Genomic DNA, 24,889 nt, shown 5'->3' with positions numbered 1-24,889 from the left:
GCTACTTGCCAATCCGTTCCAGACTGAGCATCCCACAAGAAGTTGAACAGAATGTTTCTTTCTAGAGAGTAGGGAGGCTGGTGCATTATCTCAGAACAAGTGGCGAAAAGTTTCAGAAGTATCATTCACTTTGTAGGAATTTACTGCTCACGAATACCATTTATTAGATTGACCTCCTCTGCTCCATGCCATAGCCTCATAAAACACTAATTGACTATAAAGTGGAGGGCAGCAAAGTAGAGAAAGAAAAATACCATGGTAGATGACAGGGACCATAACTTCAGTGAAGGTCGGCATGTCCCTGCTTAGATGAAAGGAGTTCCTTTACCAGGTTTTTAAATGATTCCTACTGCTGGAATGACTCAGTCTGCAAAATGGGCTCACACAACTGAGGATTCCTTCATGCTCTGAACAAACACCTTTGCACACTGCTGTAGGCCAAGTATTTGGAATATCTGTTTTTGCAGTTTCCTAATGTTGAAGAAAAGCAAAGCGTACATGAGAATGGAAACCCCAAATCAGAATATTTGGAGGTCATGTTTCTACCCTTTGTATAAATTTAGTTAAAAGTTTCAGAAGTGTAGAAACCAGGAAAATTTCATAACTGCCAGAAAATATTGGTGAGGGAGTAGCTTTGTTACACTCTGAACAAGAACTCAGAAAAAGATTTTAAGCTTGAATTTAGAGCTTATTCCCTCGGACTCAAAATTATAATGCAAAGTGCAGAGCCTGGTGCATTCTCAAAATTGTTCCTTCTGAGGAGATGTTCGGAATTCTGAATAATGACTGCTGGGAGCCTGGCTCTCAACAGACTGGGAAGATGGTCAGGGAATATCACTGCCTCCCAGAGCCCCTTGCTCTGCTCTTTTCACTCTCAAAACTCCTCTCTCTCCCTCTCAGAGTCTTTTTCCTTTTCTTCTTCTTTTTGGCTGAAATTTTTCCAATTAGAACAATCCTTGACTTTCTAGGGAAACCTCTCTTCTGAAGGGGGGGAGATAAGATCTTTGAGTGCTTCATACCCACTCAGGTGGCCGTCATCTGGAGATTTAATAGAGTCCTGTCTCAGAATGGTCGTGAAGCACACCTGTCACATCTCACAAAGAAAAGTCCTAATTCTCAGGGAGCCAGCAAACTAGACCCAGTCCCATAAAGACATTTTACGTTTATATTGTTGGATGAACTTCCGCAGTTCTTAGCATGTACCAAGTGCTCATTTGGTATTAACTTACACAGTAAACTCATAAAATATGAATACAATATAAATTATATAATAATAAATATACGGCCAATAGCTCTCTTGTAGTTCAAAAGCAGATTATTTTAAATATTGTTTTGTGTAGAAACAGAAAGGAAACCTTCATGAAATGCATTAGCTTGTGCTACATGGAGGAATCTGGCTCTAAGAGATGAGTAATTACCACAAATGCCACACAGCTTTGTTAGCACTTCACAAATATTAGCTCCTTTTGTGCTCACAATAGCCTGTTTAAGGAGGTTCTCCTATTCCTCCCCATTATACACAAGAGAAAACTGAGGTACTGAGAAATTAAGTAGCTAGCCCAAGATTTCATAGCCAGTAAGTAGCAGAACTGGGCAGTAGAGTTCCAGAACCTTCACTCTTAACTATTTTGCTACACTGGTCATGTTGAATCAGGCTAAAACTGAGAGGCTTGTTCAAGTTGTTGGGATGGCTTTGTTTCTATTAAGACCAAGAATGTCCTTTAAAAAAAAAATGTGTAAAACTGTTGTCCAGTTAAGAAAGAGGCTGTGGACATTCAACCCTGGCCCCTACCTTATCAGCAGCATCTTTCAGGCAACTGCCCTGCTCCCCAGGGCAACTCTCTTCCACCTTTCCCCAGCAAAGATTAAGCTGCTTGTGGAAATGCCAGCTCCTCCCCCACCATCTCTCCTACAGGGGATTCACACTGTTTTTTTTTTCTTTCAAGTTTCAAGATTGTTCCAAACTTTTCTCAAGTTATTACATACCATAACCTCCTGTGGAAAACTGATTGAGGCATCTGGCTAATCTGACAGGGCGGAGAGCCTGGGTCCTGGAAGGTTTGCAGCTGCTGGCCCTGGGCTGAATCAACCGCAGTGTGGACAGACTCTGGCGAGGCAGAAAGGAAGTGGGTGGGCAGAGGCTGAGCACATCTCCTATGGGTTGAACAAATCTGCCTTTTTTAAGCTCTTGTGATACCTTTGCCAGGCTTCTCTTCATTGTGAATGCAACTCTCAGGATCATGGAAATTCTTAGAAATCCAAGCTATGGCAGCCCACTCACTGGTCAATCTATAGTATCCAGACTCATTAATGGGATTTCTTCTGATTTCCGAAGGAGTTTTTAGTGGTACAGGGCAGGGGGGGGGGGGAGGAGGGGAAGCATCACCACAGAGCACCTATCCACAGCAACTTCTGACACTGAGAAGTTTCTAAAGAAAATATATAATTTGACTTAAAAGCAAATAAACATATAGCAAATAAAAAACAAATAACATGTTGTTGATAGCAGGAGTAATTTTTATGAAAATGTCTTAGATGTAAGGAAGTGTTCACAGCTTACTAAAAAGTCTAGATTCCAACGCGAGTTTCTGACACTGTTTCAACCTCTGCATGTGAGCACATGGCTAGTGTTCAGAGTTATGGGGCAGGGGGAGCTGGTGCAGAGATGCCAACAGGAGCTGAATTCTTGGCCAAGACTGGTACAAAACACACATCTGAAACCACCAGATTCACTCATTAAAGTTGTTCACCGTTAGTCATGTAGCCTTTTAGGAAAAAAATCATGAGATCAGAGTTCAAATTCCACCAATTTCCCTGAGTGCTAGTTTGTGATTACATTCTGCAATTTCCGTCAAGTGGGGGGTATGGGGATAACCTATGATGTCTATCACGACATCGACTAATATAGAGAGGAGAAGAGAGGCTGAGCTTGACTCCAGTAGTGTAGCATCACGATTGGGCATGCAAGGCCTAGAGCCAGACTGCCTGGGTTCAAATCCTCACATGGCCTCTTTGAAACTGAATCATACAAAGAGCCCAGGAAACCAGAGTTCAAACCCTTGCTCAGCTCTCAACTGTGTGATTTCCAACAGACTGACCTTGCTGAATCTCAGTTTCCTCACGAGTAAAATAAGATGGATAATGTCCCCCTCATTGTGTTGTTCTGAAAATTAAATCAAAGCACTATGTAAGTGGCTCATTTTATTTTATTTTTTTTGTGTGTGTGAGGATGATTCACCCTAAGCTAATATCCATTGCCAATCCTCCTCCTTTTTTCACTTGAGGAAGATTAGCCCTGAGCTAACATCTGTGCCAATCTTCCTCTATTTTTTGTATGTCGGTTGCCTCCACAGCATGGCTAATGATTGGAGTACATCTGCGCCCAGGATCCAAACCCGCAAACCCAGGCCACTGAAGCAGAGCACACAGAACTCTAACCACTCGGCCACAGGGCCAGCCCCCCATTTCCTCCATTTGTAAACTAAAGCAAACCTATCCATCTTTCAAGGGTTAAGTAGTTAAAAAACAAATCTTTCCATATATGCCTTTTGTAGTTTTTCCAAACCAACATATAGTCTCCCTCCTGCATTTCTGGAATACCTACTATATTTGTATTTCTCATTCTCTCTCTTGACTTAGGGTTATTTGTGTCCAAGTCCTCTCCCCTGCAGAGCCGCATGCTCCTTGAAGACAGAGCCCTTATCTTCCGCTTCTTTGTATCATATGCTACTTAGCTCAAGACCTGGGAACATAGAGATTTGCTGCATAGTTAATAAATTAATGCACATTAATTAATGTATGCATTTATGTGAATATTTAGCAACCACTAGAACAAATTAAGTTCAATGATGGACTTTTCCATCCTTTTTTAAAATAATTTTGATAAGTTTATAAAAGCTTTATAAATTTGTGGTCCACATGCTTCAATCGTTTCTGATATCTACTTTTCTTTCCTAGCAATCATCACGAAACTGGGATAAAAGGTTAAGTATTGACTCTTCGCTCCCAAGTGGCTTTGCCAGTCCTACAGATGAACCACCTCCAACTCGTATCAAGGAAAGTCACATTTTGGAAGGACTAAAAAAGCTGCAGAAGCGGAAAGCGTTACTTGAACCCCCGTCAGTGATAACCAAATGGGGTTATAAAGATTGCATGAACTCAAATGAAGGAATATATTCTCCAGGAATTAAGAGTAGCAGCCTCAAGGAGTATTCCCCCTGCAAACCGACTGACATGGGGAGCCCCTGCAAGGAGCCCCACAAGGCATTTGTTTATGATACAGATTCCCACGACGATGCCGATGAAGACTCTTCTTTAGCATTGCTGCAAGCTGCTCCAAACCAGGACTACAGGCTGCATGGTTGTAAATTAACCCACAGTGTTTCTGACAGTCTATTTGGCTGGCAGATAAATGGGAAACACTTTTCAGAAGGCACGTCCTCAGTTTATCCCAGGGAAAGGCCTGAAAAGTTGACCAGTTGTGCCAGCAACTGCCCCTTGGAGAGGAAGCTGTGCCCAAGTGTGCAGGCGCCTCAGGTACAGAGAGAGAGGGATCCACACAGTCAGGGCGCCATGGCTCTCAGTCTCCAGCTCTCAGACACCGACGACAATGAAACCCTCGATGAGCTGCACATAGAAAGCAGTGATGAGACAGGCCCTTCAGACTTGTCATTGACTGCCGACACAGACAAGTCCATGGAGAACCTGGACATCGTCATGGGATTTGGAAAATCTCAACTTGGGTCTCCTAATGAGGAGGAAAAACAAGTGCCCGTCCACTTAGAGAGTAGGCCAAAGACGTTTAGTTTCATTAAGCAGCAAAGAGTTGTGAAAAGGACTTCTTCAGAAGAATGTATTACTGTAATATTTGATGCGGAAGATGGCGAGCCCATTGAATTCAGCTCTCACCAGACTGGCGTTGTCACCGTTACCAGAAATGAAATCTCCATCAATCAAGCCCCTGCTGGACCCAAGGCAGAACACACTGAACTTTTACCTCAGGGAATTGCTCATCTGCAGCCAGGAGCTGCTGTAAGAGACTACACTTTCTTAAAGAGACCTGAAGAGGAAACTGAGAAAAACATTCCAAAAGATGATGTAGGTAATGTTGCCGCAGCACCCACTGAATCTTTGAGCCCCAGGACAGTAACGCAAAATACTCAGCGACAAAGACTGGCCAAACCAACACACAATATGTCATGCCAGAGTAACTCTAGGTCTTCAGTGTCCATGGGTATCTATCAGAAGCAAAGTCTGACAAAAATACCTGCCAGGGGCAAGTCTTCACCTCAGAAGTCAAAAATAATAGAGCCTGAAGCCTCCACAAGAGTCCTCTCATCTGGCCCAGTGACTCTTGAAAAATTACCAGCCTTAGCTCCTGGGAAACTCTCACGGTTCAAGAAGACTGAGGGCCCAGTGCCTCTCTTTGATTTACGGCCAGATTCACACATTCCAAAACACCCCGCCCAACTTCCTCCCGGCTCCAAAATGTCTGGCAGAAGGGATTGGGTCCAGTGCTCCAAGAGTCAGATTCCAGCATCACAGTTGCTGTCAAGGCCCCTCATTGAGCCTAGTAATGGAGAACCCCCAACAAGGGATAAACACTGTGACCCTGGACCAGAGGCAAGAATGAAATCACCTTCCCCCCCACCCCCTCCAGGAAGGTCGGTCTCCCTACTCATCAGGCCCAGTTATGACTATGTGACACCACCTCCATCTGCCAAGGCCGAAACAAGGGTCCCCAATGAACCAGCAAGGATGTTCTTCAAATCTTCTCCTCTGAAAGGATCCTCTGTTCCTGTTATTTCTTCTAATCAGACCATAACAGAAGTGCAGGGGAAGAAACCTTCTGTGGCCTTCAAAAAGCCCATCTTCACTCACCCTCTGCCCTCCACAGAAACAGTGGTTCAAACCAGATGCTCTGCTCATACCCCCTCTAGCTCATTTTCCATAATGGCCCCAGGGCCCCCTAAGGTCTCTCCAAAGAGAACTATCCCCAAAACGCCACCTCACCAAACACTTGGGACCACACAAACAGACACAGGGTTACGAACTCCCAAGAACTGTCCTTCAACCCATGAGCCACTGGAAATATCGTCCTCCAAAAGTGTATCTCCAGGAAGAAAAGGACAAGTGAATGACAGTGTCTCTACATCACCCAAGCCTTCCTTCTTAGGGGTAAATGAATCACCATCATCTCAGGTTAACAGTCCCTCATCATCACCATCCTCTAAAAGCCATAACCCCCCACATGGTTGTCAAAACACTCATGAGAAAGGACTGAAAACTCGCCTCCCAGTTGGGCTCAAAGTTCTCATGAAGTCTCCCCAATTGCTCAGGAAAAGTTCCACAGTGCCAGGGAAACATGAAAAAGACAGTCTAAATGAAGCCTCTAAAAGTTCTGTGGCTGCAAGCAAGTGTAAGCCGGAGGACTCCGGGAATCCAGCAAGCCTTGAGACCACAGTAGGTGAAAGAAATGTGAGTCCACTAGGGTTACAGACACAAGACAGTTTGGCTGAAGTGCTTCCCCTGGAAACAGCAACACCAGATTCATTGGAAAATAGCATCCCTGGGGCCGATGGAAAAGATGGAGTGGAAAACAGGTCTTTGAAAAGATCCCTTTCCTCCAACAAGCCACACCTAAAACCAGCTCTGGGCATGAATGGAGCCAAAGCCCGCAGCCAGAGTTTCAGCACTCACTCAGGAGACAAGCCCTCCAGCCCGTCCGTGGAAGGGCCAGGCAAAGTTCGAACTCAGATTATTACCAACACTGCTGAGAGAGGCAATTCCCTCACCCGGCAGAGCTCCTCCACAGAAGGCTCTCCCAACAAGACCCCGTCCGCTCTCATGTCTGACAGTCTCCCCAGTGCAGGGAGGCCCTTGGGGCAGCCCTCCTCCAGGCAAGGCTCCTTGGGGAGCACAGGCAGCTCCAGCAGCCGGCACAGGAGCCCAGGCAAGTTGCCTGTGAGGGTCCCTCCAAAATCTGAAGCGCTCCTCACCCCACCTGGAATGGAAGACCAGCAGGCCTATGCCCAGGGAGGATACCCTAGCGCGGCTGCACCTGAGGAGCCAGGAAGTGACCACTGCAGGTGCCCGTCCACCCCCACAGACTGCCCAAGAGCCCTGCAGAGCCCAGGGAGGACACAGCATCCAAGCAATTTTGAAACCAGCAGGACCTCCAAGATAGAAACTTCTGGAAGGTATCCAGACACTTGTACAACCAGGCCTGGTGCTGTGAGCCCAGAAGCCCCCCTCTCACCCACGATCGAAGAAAAGGTCATGTTGTGCATTCAGGAAAATGTGGAAAGGGGCCAAGTGCACACAAAGTCGACCTCTGTGGAAGCGAAGCCGAAACCCGGGCCTTCTTTTGCCAGCTGGTTTGGTTTTCGGAGGAGCAGACTTCCAGCTCTCAGTAGCAGGAAAATGGATGTCTCCAAAACCAAAGTGGAGAAGAAAGATGCGAAAGGTTTGGGGTTTGGAAACAAACAGCTAAAATCAGAGAGAAAAAAAGAAAAAAAGAAGCCTGAACCACAATGTGAGATAGAAAATGAGCTTAACAGAGACACGGAGTTGGCAGATGGTCCAGACACTGGTTTACAAAGCAAAAATAATCTGAAAACACCACAGGACATTTACGACCAAATGAAGTTTGAACCGAGAAATAGACCCAGCCCTGTAACGTGTTCAACAAAAGATACGTTTCTGACGGAACTTTTGAACAGGTGATGTCTTGGCAGGGAGGGTGGCAATGTTGAGGGGTCCCCCCCCACCCGCCGCAAAGAGAGTTGTTTGCTTCCTGCACATTAAATGCCAGTCAGGCATGTTTTTCATACAAGCAGAAATGCATAGTAGCAGTCTTTTATACATTAGCCAGAATTTAAACAATGAAATAAAATTTAGCAATAAAATGATAATTTAGTCCATGTTACGTTGTTAACCAAACCAATGGTCTTTGAAATTAAAGAATGGTAAGTATTATCAAGGTTGATAGAAATTCAACCTAGACTAGGAATCATGAATGTACCCACATGGCATGAAATGGAAGAAAATTACACTTACATTTTAAAGTACGCCGATCTCATTGATTGTACCAAGTAAACGTATACTTAGAAACTTTCCAGAGGTAATTACATTTCCTGCTGATCTTAAGCTAGAAATATGTTTTGCAATCATTCTTCAGTGGTTTTTGTTTTGCTCCCCCACCCCAATCTCACAAGCAGTCGTAAAAATAAAAATAAATTATTCTATTATCAAATCTAAATTGATACAGTACTGGAATATCAGATGAAGCGTGGGGCAAGGCTAGTGAGAAACACTTATCACTCAAAGGTTTAAAGACAAAGAAATACATGGAGGTTACTTTAAACATTAAAGGGTTGGGAAAAGTAGAATGATTGAAGCCCAGCAATGTAATTTATCAGAGGAATCACTTTCTACCTGCAGAGTTGATAAGAAAGCAGCTCAACAGACAGAAAGTAGATCAAATAATGTTTCCTGCAGGAGTGTGTTAAAGGGCATCTCCCAGGGCTCCTGTCTCACCAGCGGCTCTATCAGCACTCAAGGAAGCCACAAGAAAAACATCAAAACCAAAGCTGATATGGAAATACCAAAAGGCTCCCTGGTAAGTGCTCCACCGTCCTGGTTATAAAGTGTTAGGATTCTGTGACAAGCTGGTTGGGTTCTTTCTACCCTTTGCTGATGAAAATATATGGGCAAGAGATTATGGGGGGAAAGAGAAAGTTAAAGAGAAAAAAAGAGAGACATCCTGGTGACAACTGTGGCAGAGAGATGGCAGCTAGACTGCGAGTGGGCACAGCTCCCTCCAGTAATGCTGCTTTTTTAGCTCTCTTTTCAGAATGATGCTGTAATCATGGCACAGGCAAATGATGCTGCTGGTGTCATCTTCAAATTATACCCTTGTGCTGGGAATTCATTTTGATGATTATTTCCATGATTTCCAGCAATACAAAAAGTAATGAAAATGATTATATAAAATAAAAGTGCTAAATAATTTAAGAGAATATTGGCTATTTTGATGATTTGATTTAAGCATTTTTAGAAAAACTTTTAGAAAAAATTGTATGTACCAATTCATCCTACCTAGACATCCTACCTAGACAGAAGGTGTTGAGACTAAGAAACCCTTTTTGGAATTTGACTCCCTATCATTTAGTCTTTTAATTATGGGGTCCAGAACTCAGGGCTAATTTGCTTTAAAAAAATTAATAAAAGGGCATTTTTATATTTCTCCAGGGTATGCTAGTTTCAAATAATATTTTTTGCTTTAAAACTGCCTTAAATTGCACTTACTCTCCTTTATTCTTTCTGTTATTGCATAATTGATTTGGTGATGTTCAGTGTTCCTTTCTGTAAGTTTTAAAAATCTTAAACCAAAAATATTCTCTATACAGAATTACTGTATCCATATTCTTTGGTACTCTAATAAAAGAGATTGTAAAATATAGTACATGCTACCATTTCCTTAGGGAAAACCTGAAATATGAAGTAATTATACTTTTTTTTTTGGAGTCGTCGTTCAAGAGTAGAGAAGATTTTAGAAGTAATCGTGACTGTCATATTAGTTATTAATTATTAGTTTAATTACTTATTGATGTATAGGGTTCCTTAAAGTTGCACAAACCTACTTTAATTTGAGAGAAATGCACATTTAAAACATTATATTTTAATAGCTCTTGACTCTGAAGAACTGTAAGGCCTTTTTTTCAAACTCTCTGCAATCATATGCAGACTGTGTTCTTTGCAAAAGTTTTTTCTTTTCCCCCACTTTTGCTCTTGGCTTCCAGGGTATCATCCTTTCTTTGAAAAGGTAGATGTCCCCTGCATTATAAAACCACAAATTCTAAGCATATCTAAGGCTGCCCTTGTAGTGTCACTGAAAGGAAAGAGAGAGAATGAATGTGTGGAAATGTGCAATATGCCGGAAATTCAATCCAACTGATCTAAAACTTTGATAGCCTGGCAGAGCCCCTTATCAGAGGCACTCAATTTAACTATGCTCCATTTAATATGGTTCTGACAGCTTAGGGTATATCTCCACTGTACAGAAGTACCAAAAAAACAAAAAGACCCTCTGTTTGGCTTTTACAATTTCATTTTTTGCTTTCTTATTACTTCCTAATGCTAAAGTAATTGACCATGCTTTTCCTCTCTCGTCGGCAGTCTTTCACAGTGTAGTATAGTGTGTCCTTTGGTCCTTCCAGAATATCTGCAAGAAACACTCTGATTATTTTCTGTGAAGTGCAAAGATTCCCTCACCACCCGAAATATACATAATCAATAGGGATATGCTAATTTTTCTAGTTAGCTGCAAGAGGAAATTAGTCATGCTGGGAAGCTTTTCCATATGGAGGAATATTATTAACCTGAATAGTTGACCAGTTAGTCATCTTTTAAATGGAAAATGCAATGTTTTTTGTTTCATCTCCATAATCATCGGTGGAGATTGGGCTAAAATTACTAATTTCAGAAAGGACATGGCCATAGTCTCCTTTGGGATTAGTGTAAGCATAGCAGTGAAAACCTATTTGTTGTATGTTATCTGCCCTTATAGGGAGGAGATTAGATGCAAAATAAGATGTATTCTAATACCATAACACATTGAGGTGAATACCCATGAACTTTTTAAAATTCAGGGTTTAGAGGAATTTTCCCCTACTAAGGCTCAAGATAAATTTGCTGTCAGCTTATTTTAAAGTGGGTTGCAATAAACTCTTCTTATAGTAGTCATTTTGGTTGAAAACGATAGTTATATATAATGCATCACAAATCACACTTTATTTCTGAATGAAACCACTGTTCAAAAACCTCATCACATAATATACCACCATCCCCTTTTCTTTGCAAACTCAGACTATATTTAGTTATGAGAGGTCTAAGGTGTTTTAATTATTTTAATCTGTGTTGGAAATGGTAGAAAGATTATTTCCATGCATCTAACAAATCCATGTATGTAGCAGCGCTCCACTTGGTTCACTAGTAACTGCATATCAATTTTCAGCATTGCTAGATACATTCCAAAATAGGTGTAAACGTCCCATTAATGCTTTGCTGAATTAAATCTTTTACTCCTTTCAGAGCCTTAATTAGAGGCTTATGTCCTCGTTTATATCATCATTTACAAACCACTTAGCTCTAATTTTTGTGTAATTTAGACAAGGGCCATGTTACTTTGTACTTTTATTTAAATTATATAAAATAATTATAAGAGAGGAAAAAGACGTCCCCAGGAAAGATTGCATCGGTATTAAGTAAATAAGTCAGAAAGAAGTGCAGTCCACTTGCTACACATTGGAGGTCTTCCTTCCTGTGGATTTAGATAATTCTCTGAAATGAGAAGTCTCAAAGGAAGGTAGCTCTAGGCTTCTATTTAACTACCACTGGACAAAATAAAAATCGTTAACACAATTAATGAGATCGTATACCTTCATTATGCACTAGAAAGAGATGGCCATTTTAATATGGGTATTTTAATTTAAATTATGAGTATTCTCTTCACCTAGTGTCACATAGTCTGAAAAAAATCACATATGCTAATAAAAAAGCATCAAATACTATCCCATTAAAATCGTACTGTGGTGATGAAATAGCATAAAATAGTACAATAATTACCCAAATTGTTATCATCTTATTAAGTTCTGCAAAATGTTATAATTTCAAGATCCTTAATGGAACAATTCTGTTCTAAATGCTGTTTTGAGGCTAATAAGAAGCATGCATATTGTGCCCTCCTCCTGCAAAGTTTTCTAAATGACTCACTTTTCTAAAGGCAATGCCTTCCAGTTTTCTCTCCAAAGATCACTTCCTGTCTCACTCAAGTTCATTATGATCTTTTCCTTTTCAATGAAATTTAACATCAAAATGTTGTTTTCTTGGGAAGCCATTCATGGTAGGATGATTCAGAGAAGAAAGATGCATAATTCCAAATGAAAAGTGTCCACGAATATTAGATTTAATTCTGAAATTATGTATATATATTGGTCAGTGGTGAATTGTTTTCTCCCTTTTTCCTCCTGCATCCTTTGTAAGCTAATTCCTTCCTACCTTTTCTAATGATAGAGGTTAATAGAATATAGTGGGTAGAGTGACATTTAATGGTTATCTGTTAGAATCTGGTATTTGGTACGGTTCTTGACTACATCTCCAGAGCTCAAAAGATGGAGAAGCGTTGGAGGCGCACCATTAGAAGACCCCCAAAGTACTGATAGCAAACAAACCCAAAATAGCCCATAGTTATTGCCTGTGAGTCACCTGCTACTTCTTGTCAATGGGACATTACTGACATTGATTTGTATCTGTTCCTGGTAGAGCAATGGCTGAGAAAATTCTCAATACCTAACCACCATTCTTTCCTGAGCTAGGCTTCTTGGTTTTGCGATCACTCCCATCTCTGAAGTGCTTCACCACATGAAGATTGTCTCACTTGTGTCTATCTTTGGCAAATTCTTAAACTTGAACTGTCAGCTCCTTACCCCCAGGAAGATTCCCACAACCTCTCACCAACACCCAACCACTGTATGATCAAGAATGAAAATTAATTTTAATGTCAGCCTATGAAAAATATAATTAGCAAGGGGAATCTGCTGCCAAAATAAATTATGCCCCTCATTTCCATAGGCAAATGGATTTTTTTAATTACTCACCACTTTGCATTGAAATCTATTTGTATGGATAAGTAGAGCTGACAAGTATGCCATTTCCAGACACTCCCTCGTTTTCCATTCCTTTGCTGATTCTTCATCCAGCCCCTTCAAATTCAAAATTTCCCTTCATGGGTCATCAGTTTCTCATGGGTCATTAGCCCAGGAGAGCTGAAAGAACTAGGGGCCTTGTCTAGAAGCCCAGTTCCTCAGATAAATCCCCAGAGGTCACATTTAGCATTTGCTGTTCAGGGTGTAAAGCCCTAGAAACATTCTGACAAGGAGCTGACAGGTGGGACTGTCCGACGGCTGTTTTCTTTCTCAAATATGATACTTGGAGAAAGGTGGTGATGTAGTTCCACAGAGGGTTAGAGAACAAGTAGGAAAGTGAAGCAGGGTAGTTACACACACAGAAAATTTATGATACTCTTAAATAAAAATATGGTTTATATATACTTGGAATACTGCCTCCATGTCTAACTGCCAGACACTAAGAAAGATGGTAGTTCTTGAGAAGGTCTGGAAAGGATGACTAACAATATGGTGCCCTCTGAAAAACTGAATTACAGCAATGAACAGGGGTCAGGAGAACCCACTCTAAAGCTGAAATCCTTTGTGACCTTGTACAGATCACTAACCCTCTCTGAGTCTCTTTTCCTTTTTCTCTAGGATGAGAATCTTGTTCTAAGTATTGGATTCTTTAGCTTAGAATTTCCTAGGCTGATGGAGATGATGATTCACCCACATTCCATCAGGCTAGCAAGGCACCTCAAGTTTAAAATCGGTGGATTTTGAAAAATCCCAAGGAAATACTATTTTACATAACAGGTGGGGGAAAATGTGGAATATATTGTCATAAGAGCTAGAACGGGCTGACGATATAAATAGATTTCCTTGTTGTTTCTATAAATGAGGATAGAAAGTTCCTGTTGGATTCTTAATGGAAATTAAGGTGTTTGGGATATCCCTTCCTTGGTGGGTCTTGTGGTAGCCTTGTCACAAAGAAATCACTGAGCTTGGTGAACCTTGGAAGGCAAATAAGTAACACGTTAGTCTTGCTGATGCTCATTCCACTTTTCCCCTCTGCTATCTGTAAATGTGCACTACTAGAAACAGAGCTTGTTGGTGAAGGCTTTGTTCCCCCGTTCCCTAACTTTCTTCTTCTGGAGATGCTAGCAAACAGGGCAGTGCCCACAAGGCAGACAGCTGATGGGGAAAGAAAGTGAGGGAGCATGGCATCTGGATAGTCAGCCCTCAACACTCTCCTTATGAGAGTGCAGGTAGTCATCTGCATCCTGTTTTGAGTTTGTCATCTTCTGACTATCAGCATGTACAGATTAAGCACCAATTACAGTCTAATATTGGAACCACAGTCATAAAATGTAAATAATTGGCCTTATTCCATTAAATATGAAAATTAGGAGGTAAAACGTAGGAAGTTAAATCTAGCTCAAGGTCAGTGTGCAACCATATGACTTTCTACATTGCACGTATAAAATCGTGGTTTCTTGGCATTTAACTTGAGCCCCTGAGCAAACCCAATGACAACCTGTAATGTGTGTGCCTAAGCAGAACCCCCATTGCATTCACTGCATAGTTCACAGTATTATCATTGACTGCCCAGGTGACTGGCTGGGATGTATTTTAAAAGAACTGTTTAGGGTCATTCTGCCAAAGACTGCAAGCTGTCTTGATATTGAGGCCAAGTCTACACTGGAATAGTCAAATGGAAATTTGAGAATAACAAAATTCCCCCAAATGAACACAAATCTGAAGCCAGATTTGCTGTGTTTGAATTGCGGTTCCACCACCTGGGCAGTTACTTATCTTGTCTGTTTCTTCAGGTCCTTGTCTCTAAAATAAGGCTAACAATAGCATCTCCCTAGTAGCATTGTTGTGAGGGTTATGAGATCATTGGTGTGAAGAGCTTTAACAGCACCTGCTACATAGTATTCAATTGTTTGCTGTTTTTATTATTATTGAGATTGGCGATAATAGTGTTACTACTGATGCTACTAGAATGGGAAATAGGGGACCTGGGTTTTAGTTCCAGTGTTGCCATTTACAATATGTTTAAGAAAATAAGGTGAACACGATGTTGTCTATACAGAAGTTGAAATAGAATGATGTACACCTGAAATTTATATAATGTTATAAACCCGTGTTACCTCAATAAAACATAAATAAATAAATGAAAGAAAATTTTCTGGATCTCAGAATTCCCATTTGTAAAATACTGTGACTATATTAGATTCTCTCTAGAGTTCTGTTTGATGCTACACCATTCAGCATCTGGATATTCCAGCTGAAGTTTACAGGGAATTTTTTTTTTTAAAGATTGGCACCTGAGCTAACATCTGTTGCCGATCTTTTCTTTTTCTTCTTCTTCTTCTCCCCAAAGCCGCCCAGTACATAGTTGTATATTCTAGTTGGAGGTCCTTGTGGTTGTGCTATGTGGGACACCACGTCAACATGGCTTGATGAGCAGTGCCTTGTCCGTGCCCAGGATCCGAACCAGCCAAACCCTGGGCCACCAAAGCATAGCACATGAACTTAACCACTCAGCCACAGGGCCAGCCCCCTCGTGGAATATTTTTGACCTGAAAAATCTAGATAAATGTGTCACTGCTTTAGTTTACTGAGCATACATCATGGTCACCTCATGTTTCATTATAGAAAGAACAAAAAAAAATAAACATTTTCTTAAAGAGTTATATTTTAGGAAAGGGTCAGGAGATCTAAGTATATTTCTTTATTCTTATGAAAATAGCTTGTGGTGGAAGTCACTATCTCTAAAGGAATTATATTTCATTAGACTTTAATTTTTCCTAAGAGCTCTGTTACTGACTTTATTAAGTATTAGAAACCAAAGCTGTTATCTCCAAAATCTTATGTAGAATTAGGTACCTTGTAAATCCTTGCTTTCAGAGCTGGAGTTATATTCTTGAAAATATGCTCTTATCATTAAAACTCTTAATAAAGCCAAGTGATTGATAGAGTAGGGAAAAGTGAAATGAAGATAATACATATGTATGTGTATACATCCACACTCACACGTTTGTTATAGAATGTACCACTATTCTGAGGATTGCAATCTATTTAATTTAATAAATAAGAACTTACAATGTTTTCTTCTTACTGCAGATAAAAGAGGCCAATGAAAACCTGCAAGAGGATGAAGAAGATACAATTGCAGATTCTGCATTTCAGAGCCACATCATAGGTAAAAATTTGTGTCTTGATGCATCTTTAACTAAGATATTTTCTCATGCGACCTTCTTTCAGACACAGTATGTTCCTGAAGATCATGTCTTACTCCTCCCTCTCTCTGGACTGCGTCTTAACTTCTCACACATGGTTACGTTTATCTTCTTAGACATTGGAAACTACTGTAAAATAAGTGGATCAAAGCAGAACCTATGAAGAAAACATAGGTGTTTGCAGAGCAATGCGATGCAAACTGACAAGAAGTGAGTACTTGTCTATATCAAATGAAAATGATACTGAGTGTAAATCATTTCTCTCTGAGGAGAAAATCAACTTTGAATGGAGCCACTTTCTATAATTGTCTCAAGAAGTACCTTGTGCAACTACGATTGGTTGGAAACGTGCAGTGGTGGTTTTCTTAAATTGAATATTTTTAAAATTATGTCTGTTTTACACATAGAACCAAATAGATTAAGGGTATACAATTTGCCAAAATCTTCAACTCATTTTCTTCATCTTTCTCTTAGAACCCTGATTGTAGATAGTTGTGTCTGTGAAATAAGTTTGGCTTGTCAGCTATTTTTTAAAATTGTGCGTAAGCCTAGATTGTACAAACTCAGGTTCCCAAAACAAAAGGACTTTGCTGACCTGTTTCCAGCAGCTGGGAGGGAACTGGTGATGGAGCAGCTGTCTGTGACTGTGATCCTTGTCAGGAGACAGAAGAAGCGATAACGTTAACGGCTCTGGGCCGCCTTGGATGCTTGCAGAAATAATTGTTCTTCAGGTTCTAAAAATATCTGTGAATGTAAGGATGCGGATTATTTAGTTGTACAGAAGACACCAAGGCATGATGGAATCAGTTCTTCCAGTCACATTTGGGTGTAGTAGGTAATCTTGAATACCATAGTCTAGGGAATGACATCCCCACAGATTTCTGGTTTCTGGTATATCCAGTATCCACTGCTCCTGTCCTATCACTGGAGTACCTTGAGCTGCCGGCTCTCAGCATCTCATCACTCTTAGCGCCATATTGGTACACTTTGCAAGTGATGTTCTAGCATGCCCAGCAGTCTTCTGCAAGCTATAATTTACAGTTTATCTCAGAGAGTTATTGTACCCCCACAGCTTAATGAGACTGGCACACCATTATTATTCTTTTCATTGGTAATTGGGAACAGAAAAGTCTTAACAAACAGCTGAATGAGGGTAGTCTGAATAAGATTATTATTCCAAAAAGACATCCTTTATTATAGTTGTCAATGTAAAATGCTTAAATTGGTATCAGTTCCGTGTAGTTAGCTAATATGCAAGTTAAATATTGTTTCACAACCTTCAAACATGACACCATGGAAAGCTCCGCTGAGTCATCCTTTTTCCATAATGAGGTATTCTTCGGCCTATAAAATAACATATATAAAGTTAGAGGCTGAATTTTTTTCAAGAGAACTAGAGTAATCTACTTTTTAAATAGTCTAGCAATTATTTAGCTCTGCACTGTTTGACATGACAGCCAGTAGCTACATGTGGCTATTTCAGGTCAATTTAAAGGAATTAAAACTACATAAAATTAGAAATCTAGTTCCTCAGTCGCACGCCGCATTCCAAGTGCTCACTGGCCACATATTCTGTTCCAGATGGTCTATAGGAACGTTTCCATCATCATACAAAGTTCTGTTGGCAAGTGCTGCTTTGCATTCCTCTCATGGAAGTAAATTTGAACCATGTTTCTGACAGAGAGTTGACTTGGTCTTCACATAATTGTAGACTCATCTACTCAAACTGATGGAGAGCTATATGAATAAGTTGCTCTTGGCTGCAAGTAACAACAACGACAGCAAAAGCTGACAAGCCGTTACTTAAGTAATAGAGTCATTTAATCATCTTATATAATTAAAGGTCTGGAGGAAGGGAAACATGAATGAGGTATAGAAGCTCAACAATGTTATCAAAAGCCCTGGCTTTTTGTCTTCATGCTTGTTGCCTCTCGTTGCAAATTGTTTCCTGCCTCTCTAGGCATCCCGCCTACATCGAAGGCACAAAGTATAAGGAAGAGGAAAAGCTCCTTCAGAATCCCAGCCATAGACTCTACCTTACATGTCATCAGTGAGAACCAGGTCTTAAGCCAATCCTAGCTGCAAAGGATGCTGGGAAAGTCAGTATGTTGCTCTCTAGCCTCTATTGCATGAGGTAGCAGGGAGAACAGGGTTGAGAATGTTCCGTGGGTTAGCCAATTAATAAAATCACCACAGACCTTTTAAAAAGTTCACCCCTTTCAAGACTAAATGAAACTCAACAAGTCAAGTGGCTATTTATTTTTATTCCACGAGAATGACTGAGAATATATTTTTTAGTGCCCTGATAATTCCAATGCTTGGTCTACATTGTGTTGCCACACATCCTCACAATATTTTATTACTGTAGAATATTTCCAGTCAGAGCAACTGAGCAAATCTAAGTATGTTCTTCTTCTAACCAAGTATTAGCTAATGTCTTTCACAAAGAAGAATAATCAGAAAATTTGGGAATCTGAATCTTTACATCTCTGTAGTTAAGGATAATCATGTTGGTTTAATCAAAATGTTATGAGCTGATTACAAGGCAAGATATTGTTAACTAAACCTGCTCTATATTGAAATTCAAGATTCATGAATTAAGTAAAATAATACAACTAGACTTTTTTCTCTAAAATTACCCTGGTAAATGTCAGACTTCCATCTTAATAAGCAACAAGCAAATGACTAGCCTAACTTAACAGAAGTATTAAAACAAACACCATATTTCTGATTGTTCTTTCCTGCTATGTAACCATAATGGAGTCACCCTATGTTATACTAATTATCTAATAGGATTAAATGATCAGTAGGAATTCAAAAACATTGTCTCATATTAAAAACATCAGCCAGTGATAGCATCAAAAATAATCCCCTAGATGAAGGCAGGGGATTTGGAAGTTCTTGTAAAGAGGAGAAAATGTCTTTTGAGGAGTTTGAGAAAGAAGCCAAGCAGAATTGAATGGCGAATAAGAAGCGGGGCCTAAATGCTTCTCTCTTCTGTATGGAAGCAACTCTGGAACCTGCTTTATTGTATTAGAGCCCTAATACAATATGGTCGATAGTTATCTCTACATGGATTATACAGTTTGAATTATTCAGACCACAATTATTTTTAAATCTAAGACTGGTTTTCTCTAATTATTAGTACTAGTAGGATTAGATTCAGACAGGAACAAAGGAAACTCCAAAGTACAGTGGTTTAATTAAGAATAGAAATTTCTTGCTGTCGCATATAATAGTCCAGAGGGAGGTGGTCCATGCTGTTAGGATAGTGCCAACCTCTTCCTATCTTGTCCCTTTGCTTTCTATGGTTTCCATTCCCATCTTCATGGTCCAAGACGGCTGTTGAAAACCATCCCTTATGTCTACTTGCTAACCAGCAGGAAGGAAGAAGGGATGAGGAAGGATATGATTCATCCCTTTAAGGACACTTCCTGGCAGTTGACCCATCCCTTCTGCTAATAGTCCATTGAACAATACTTAGTCACATAGGATGAGAAACATTATTCCAGGCAGGAGGCCGTATGTCCAACAAAAAAATTGGAGATTCTCTTAACTGTGGAAGACAGAGAGAGTAAATATTGGAAGACATGTAGCAATCCCAGCCTGCTACCCACCCCCGACCAAGATTATTTCCTTGGTAGGAGCACGAACAAGTTTCCACTATCATTTAAGAAATGCATAAGAAAATAAATTTGGAAGGTTGTTGGGAAAGATATCATTAATTTCAATGATTTATGCTTAGTTTCTGTTTTGCATGATCTGAACTGCCACTGCTCTCTATTTGTGCAGTTAACCTTGAGTAACTTTCTGAGAAAATGTAGTGAACTTGAATTAGTTTGCCACCACCATATTTATGAATAAATATATAATTGATCACCCACAAAGTACAGAGGTTCAAGTAAATCTTCTGTGGAATACAATGCGTCTAGAATTTTCCTGTCTCTAAAATTAAAATTAAAACTAATAGTGGGGGCTAGCCCAGTGGCGTAGTGGTTAAGTTCACATGCTCTGCTTCAATGGCCCGGGGTTCACAGGTTCAGATCCGGGGCGCAGACCTAGCACCACTCATCAAGCCACACTGTGGTGGGGTCCCACATGAAAGAGAAGAAGATTGGCACAGATGTTAGCTCCGAGACAATCTTCCTCAAACAAAAAGAGGAAGATTGGCAACAGATGTTAGCTGAGGGCTACTCTTCCTCACACACATGCAAACAAAAAAGCAAAAAATTCAAAACTAATAGGGCACTGGGGCTTCCAGTACTATAGCTACCAATCAATTAAAGTCCTTGATAATTATCTTATTTCAAGATTATCACTCATCTTCCCCACTGAGAAAATTTGAAAAAGTTTAGAAATTTAATGTACATGGAATGAGGTTCATATTCAAAATAAAATTAAAGCATATCTCACAGCTTTTTGAATGGAAGTCTATTTGAGTCAAATGTTACATTTTTGAATAGTGTGCTGACATATTTGGGCTTAATTGTAGAAAGGGTGAGCTATTGATGATCAAAACAACAAGTGAGTGGGTGGTAACAAGTGTTCTCAATAACAGTCTGATAGATAATGTTCTGTTGACTACTAACAGACTGGCCCTGAACTGAAAAGTACTTAGATAATATGGGCTATGGATGAGGAATAGGATGGAGTCGTTTTACATAATTTGGATCTCATATTAATACTTCCCAGGATGATGATATTTCTGTATTTCCAAACATACAAAGTGACATCTAAGAGGTACTAAAGAGTAATAGCTTGAGAAAGGAAATTTCCACTGTGGCTGCCCTGAGTTCACTCACTTATAACTGCAAGTGACAAACTCCAAAGGAAGAACTTTGCATCTGGCAGCCTGAAATATAAATTCCACCTGTCATGAAAGTAGACCCGTGGAAACAGGACCATGTAGATCCTTCTAACCCAGGACTGGAGACAGTAATATTAATTTCTGTCCATTGAGTATCTGCTATGTACCAAGCCCTGTAATTGGAACATTACATGTCATCCTCCTTGTTTCTCATTCCTTTGCGGGGCTAGTTCTGTTTTTGTCATCTATTGACTTGCTCCTTATGAGTGCCTCCTTCTAACTACCAGAGATAGTCATGAGATAAGGCTTTGGTGGAGATTTCTGTATTTGTGACCATACTGAATCCTAATCTATAACTCCCCTTCTCTGTTTTTTTCACTAGAGAGATAGAAAATTGTAGACTTAGAGAGTTGAAAGTATGGCTTTTTTACTCCTAGAAAATATTTGCTCCTATAGATTACACCAGGGAGCTGAGTTCTGTTTAGTTCAATAAGCCTATATTAAGCATCTTCTACAAACCATGCCCTGTGATAGATGCTGGGGCTATGAAGATGAATAAGACACAGTACCTGTACTATGAACTCCAGTCTAGTAGGGAGAGAGAGAAGCCAACAGATAATTCTGATACAATGTGATCACAGATAAGGTAGAGGCATGCTCTACGTATATATGAGGGCACAGAGCAGGGAGTGGAGCCCAGCTTTGATGATGCCAGGAATGTGGGTTTTCATCTGTAAGGAAAAGACAGGAGTGAGAGAGTAAGATATTGAACTTTAAGAGCATTTGCCATTTATACCAATGGTTCACAAACTTTGCTACACATCAGAACCCCCTGGGAAGCCTGTAAAAATGCTGATGCCCAGGTGGTCACACCCCATAACAATTAAATCACAAGGTCTAGGAATGGGAGGCAGGCATTAATATTTTTTAAAGATTCCCCAGGTGATTCCAGCGTGCAGCAAAGTTTGGGAACCACTGTGCTAAGGCGTAGGATCTCATCAGCAAGAGGGAGAGAGAGGTCCTTCAACTCAAGAGAAACAGCATGAGCAGAGGCCTGGAAATAGGAATATGTCACACTGTGGGGCAGGGGAGTCAGTGAAAGGCCAGCTTGTCTAGAGCAGAAGGTACATTTTGAGGATGAGGTACACATAGAGTTGATTTTGTAGGATGGGACCAGATTGTGGAGACATTGAAAGCCAAACTTAGATGATTGAAATTTGTCCTACAGACAATACATAAACTAGGGAGGTTTTTCAAAGAAGATCAACATGATAATAAGTGGACTTCCAATCACTGTGATGCTCACATTTAGAGTTTTAAAAGAAAAACACATTTTCAGGGCTGGCCTCATGGCCTGGTGGTTAAGTTTGGTGCACTCTGCTGTGTCAGCCCAAGTTTGCAGGTTTGGATCTCCGGCATGGACTAACACCACTCATCAGCCATGCTGTGGCAGCAACCCATGTAAAAAATAGAGGAAGAATGGCATAGATGTTAGCTGAGGGCTAACCTTCCTCATGCAAAAAGAAAAAAAAAAGGAAGATTGGCAGTAGATGTTAGCTCAGGGAGAATCTTCCCTCAGCAAAAGGTACCTGCATTTTCATTGTCTCTCCGTTAGCCTTGGACCAACCAAATGTGCTAGTCACCATACCAATTCCTCATGAGTGACATGCTGTGATGAATAGTCATGTATTCATGTAAATGATGCACAGACAGGAATATTTAAGGGTTGCCAAAGGGCTCCTTTCCCCAAAAGATCTCTCCTGGCAGCCTCTCAGAATGTATATGAATTTCCTACCCATTGACAATTCCTTTGGGTAAAGGTTCTCAAGTCACTTATAATACAGCTAGTCTCTGCAAAGGGTACACGTTGAGCGTCACCGACTGATAGCAGCAGTGCCCTCCTCAGGTCAGCTCCAGCAAGACCCCAAAGGAATGAGTCATGATGCTGGTACATTCTCTGGCCAGGAACTGAGAAGCACAAAAAGGAATGGTTTGAGGTTGAGGAAAGGTAAGGGTGGTGGTCTTCAGATGGTGGAGCTCAGCTGCCAGGGCAGAGGCAGACCTGAAACCCTAGAGGGTGGCATGAATTAACGCTGGTGCTAGAAGGGGAAGGGCCCACTGAGCAGGTAATGGGTGGACACATTAAGTAAGTTTTGCCTTTATTCCCACATTTTCCTAAGGTCTGTTCCTCTTAAATACAAGGTTGAAGAATCTGAAATAGCTGTACAGAGGCCTCTTTTTTCACAGTTCCCTCAATTTCTTTAAGGCAATTAATTCACTTAAAGTGAATATAAGAATGTGTGTGAGACTTATGGAAGAGTAAAGAATGGGGGGATGGGTGGGATGTCAAATAGCAGAGTGCCTCAGCCCCGAACCAGAAACCTGCCCAGTGTGACAGAAAATTCTGAAAGAAGTAAGACGATGATATATATTATACTAATATCTATTCTTTATAAGTACTTTATTAGAGCTTTATATTTTATACTACTTTAAACAGAGCTTTCTATATGCTGGGCACAGGCCAAAGTGTTTTATGTATGTTGCCTTGTTCTATCCTCAAATCAACCCTGCAAGTTGGGTACCACAGTCACCCTTTGCAGATGAGGAAATGGATGTCCTGAAAGGTTATGTACTTTGCTCAGCAACGTGGCTAGTGTGAAGTGGAGCCAGCATTCACACCCAGCTTAGTTCATAGCTATGAAGTAAAGTTAAATAAACCCCAAGAATCCTAGATAATGACTAGGGTTTTTTTGGTCACCTTGCAGGCATCAGAGACCAAGGATCCCTTTGTAGATTCCTTGTCAGTGGTTGCAAACTTAAGAACAGCCCTGAGTCGATGAGTGAGACAGGCTGGATGTGACATGCACATGCACATATTATGTCAGTGGTGGAAGTTTGGATGAATGGAGAGAACACAACCTAACCTAGGGTACCAGCTACTTGTCAATTTCAGGTGTCACCATAGAAGAAGGCTGGCCTTACGTAGCCAAGTCTTTCCATTTTTCACCAGAAGCCAAAAATCTAGATTTTTATGTGACATATGATACATTTTAAAACATGGGCTCAATTTGAAAAAGTAAATCTTCAAAGACTTCCTTTTATCTAGAAATATTTCAAATTAGAATTTCAAAACCCTTTCACAGAATGCCACATCTAAAAGTATAGGGTATAATGTAAAAAATATACGTATTTTCTTAAATGCATGGTTGAGCTACAGGCAAAGAATTCATCCGAGGCTAGAGACAGCAAGAAAGCTTGAATCCATAAGGGAGAGAGTGCTATAGCCAGCATTTGCCCAAGGAGTATGTGCTAGTCTCTGGTGACCTAGAGCTGGGGTGACCAACTGTCCTAGTTTGCCTGGAACTTTCTTGGTTTAGCACTGAAAGCCCCGCATCCTAAGAAACCCTTCAGACCTGGATGAATGGGGACTGTTGGTCACCCTACCTGGAGCCTGGTGTTAAGGAGCTAAACTGTTGATGTGATGAAAGTCTGGGACATGAGCAGGGTGAGAGGTTAGATCAAAAGCATCCCTTCCCCACTCAGCCTAAAGCTGGAGTCCTAAGATCAGTGGCAGCAAACCCCGCCTCCCGAGGACGGCCGTGGGGATAACTTCCTGACTCAGCCTCAACTCGGTCTTAACTCTATCTGGAAAAAAAAAGAAAAAGAAAAAAATATCTTCTCTGCAGATTCTGAATCTTCAGCTCACACTCATGTGGATCAGGGAACTAATTCATTCTCTCTTTGTGTCCCCTAAATGCCCTAGGTCAAAATTTTTAAATGGTCCAAGTTGTACGTTAAGTACTCCAGAGAAGAAACTGGGTGAGGGAATAGGTGAAACAAGAATGGCAGAATAGTGATTTTTTTAAAACTGGGCAGTGGGTATATGAGGATACATTACACTGAGAATATTTGAAGTTTATCATAATGAAAAGTTTTTTAAAAATGTGGACTCAGGTTGATAGTACTTCAGGAATCTGGCAGAACCCAACACAATCCTCTCGTGGGGTACCCGCTCTAAACTTTACCTACAGAAAACATCCCAAGGAAAATTAATTCACAATAGAGAATCACTAAAATCATGAGGGGAAAAAACGACTTTGTTATTGAGGGTGAGAAAAAACAAGCTATAGAATGAGTCCTGCAAAGACTGCAGAATTGAGAATTAT

General features: G+C 40.6%; 1 protein-coding gene across 20 annotated transcripts in view; it reads left to right on the top strand.

Annotated features, from left to right (window-relative positions):
• The window catches only part of NCKAP5 (NCK associated protein 5), a 917,518-nt gene that overhangs the window by 806,240 nt on the left and 86,389 nt on the right, over positions 1 to 24,889 (top strand). For 16 of the 20 annotated variants that reach the window (XM_070581213.1, XM_070581211.1, XM_070581214.1 and 13 more), the window contains 3 exons: positions 3,958 to 7,721; positions 8,443 to 8,620; positions 15,801 to 15,879. In XM_070581213.1, coding sequence (XP_070437314.1) covers positions 3,958 to 7,721; positions 8,443 to 8,620; positions 15,801 to 15,879 — 4,021 coding nt within the window. The remainder of the gene's footprint in view (positions 1 to 3,957; positions 7,722 to 8,442; positions 8,621 to 15,800; positions 15,880 to 24,889) is intronic. The other 4 variants (XM_070581217.1, XM_070581215.1, XM_070581221.1 and 1 more) reach the window with 1 other exon arrangement.

Source organism: Equus przewalskii, chromosome 17 (assembly GCF_037783145.1).
Source record: "Equus przewalskii isolate Varuska chromosome 17, EquPr2, whole genome shotgun sequence".
Lineage (NCBI taxonomy): Eukaryota > Metazoa > Chordata > Mammalia > Perissodactyla > Equidae > Equus > Equus przewalskii.
The sequence above is the reverse complement of the archived record's forward strand: the minus strand, read 5'-3'. Positions and strand labels throughout refer to the sequence as shown.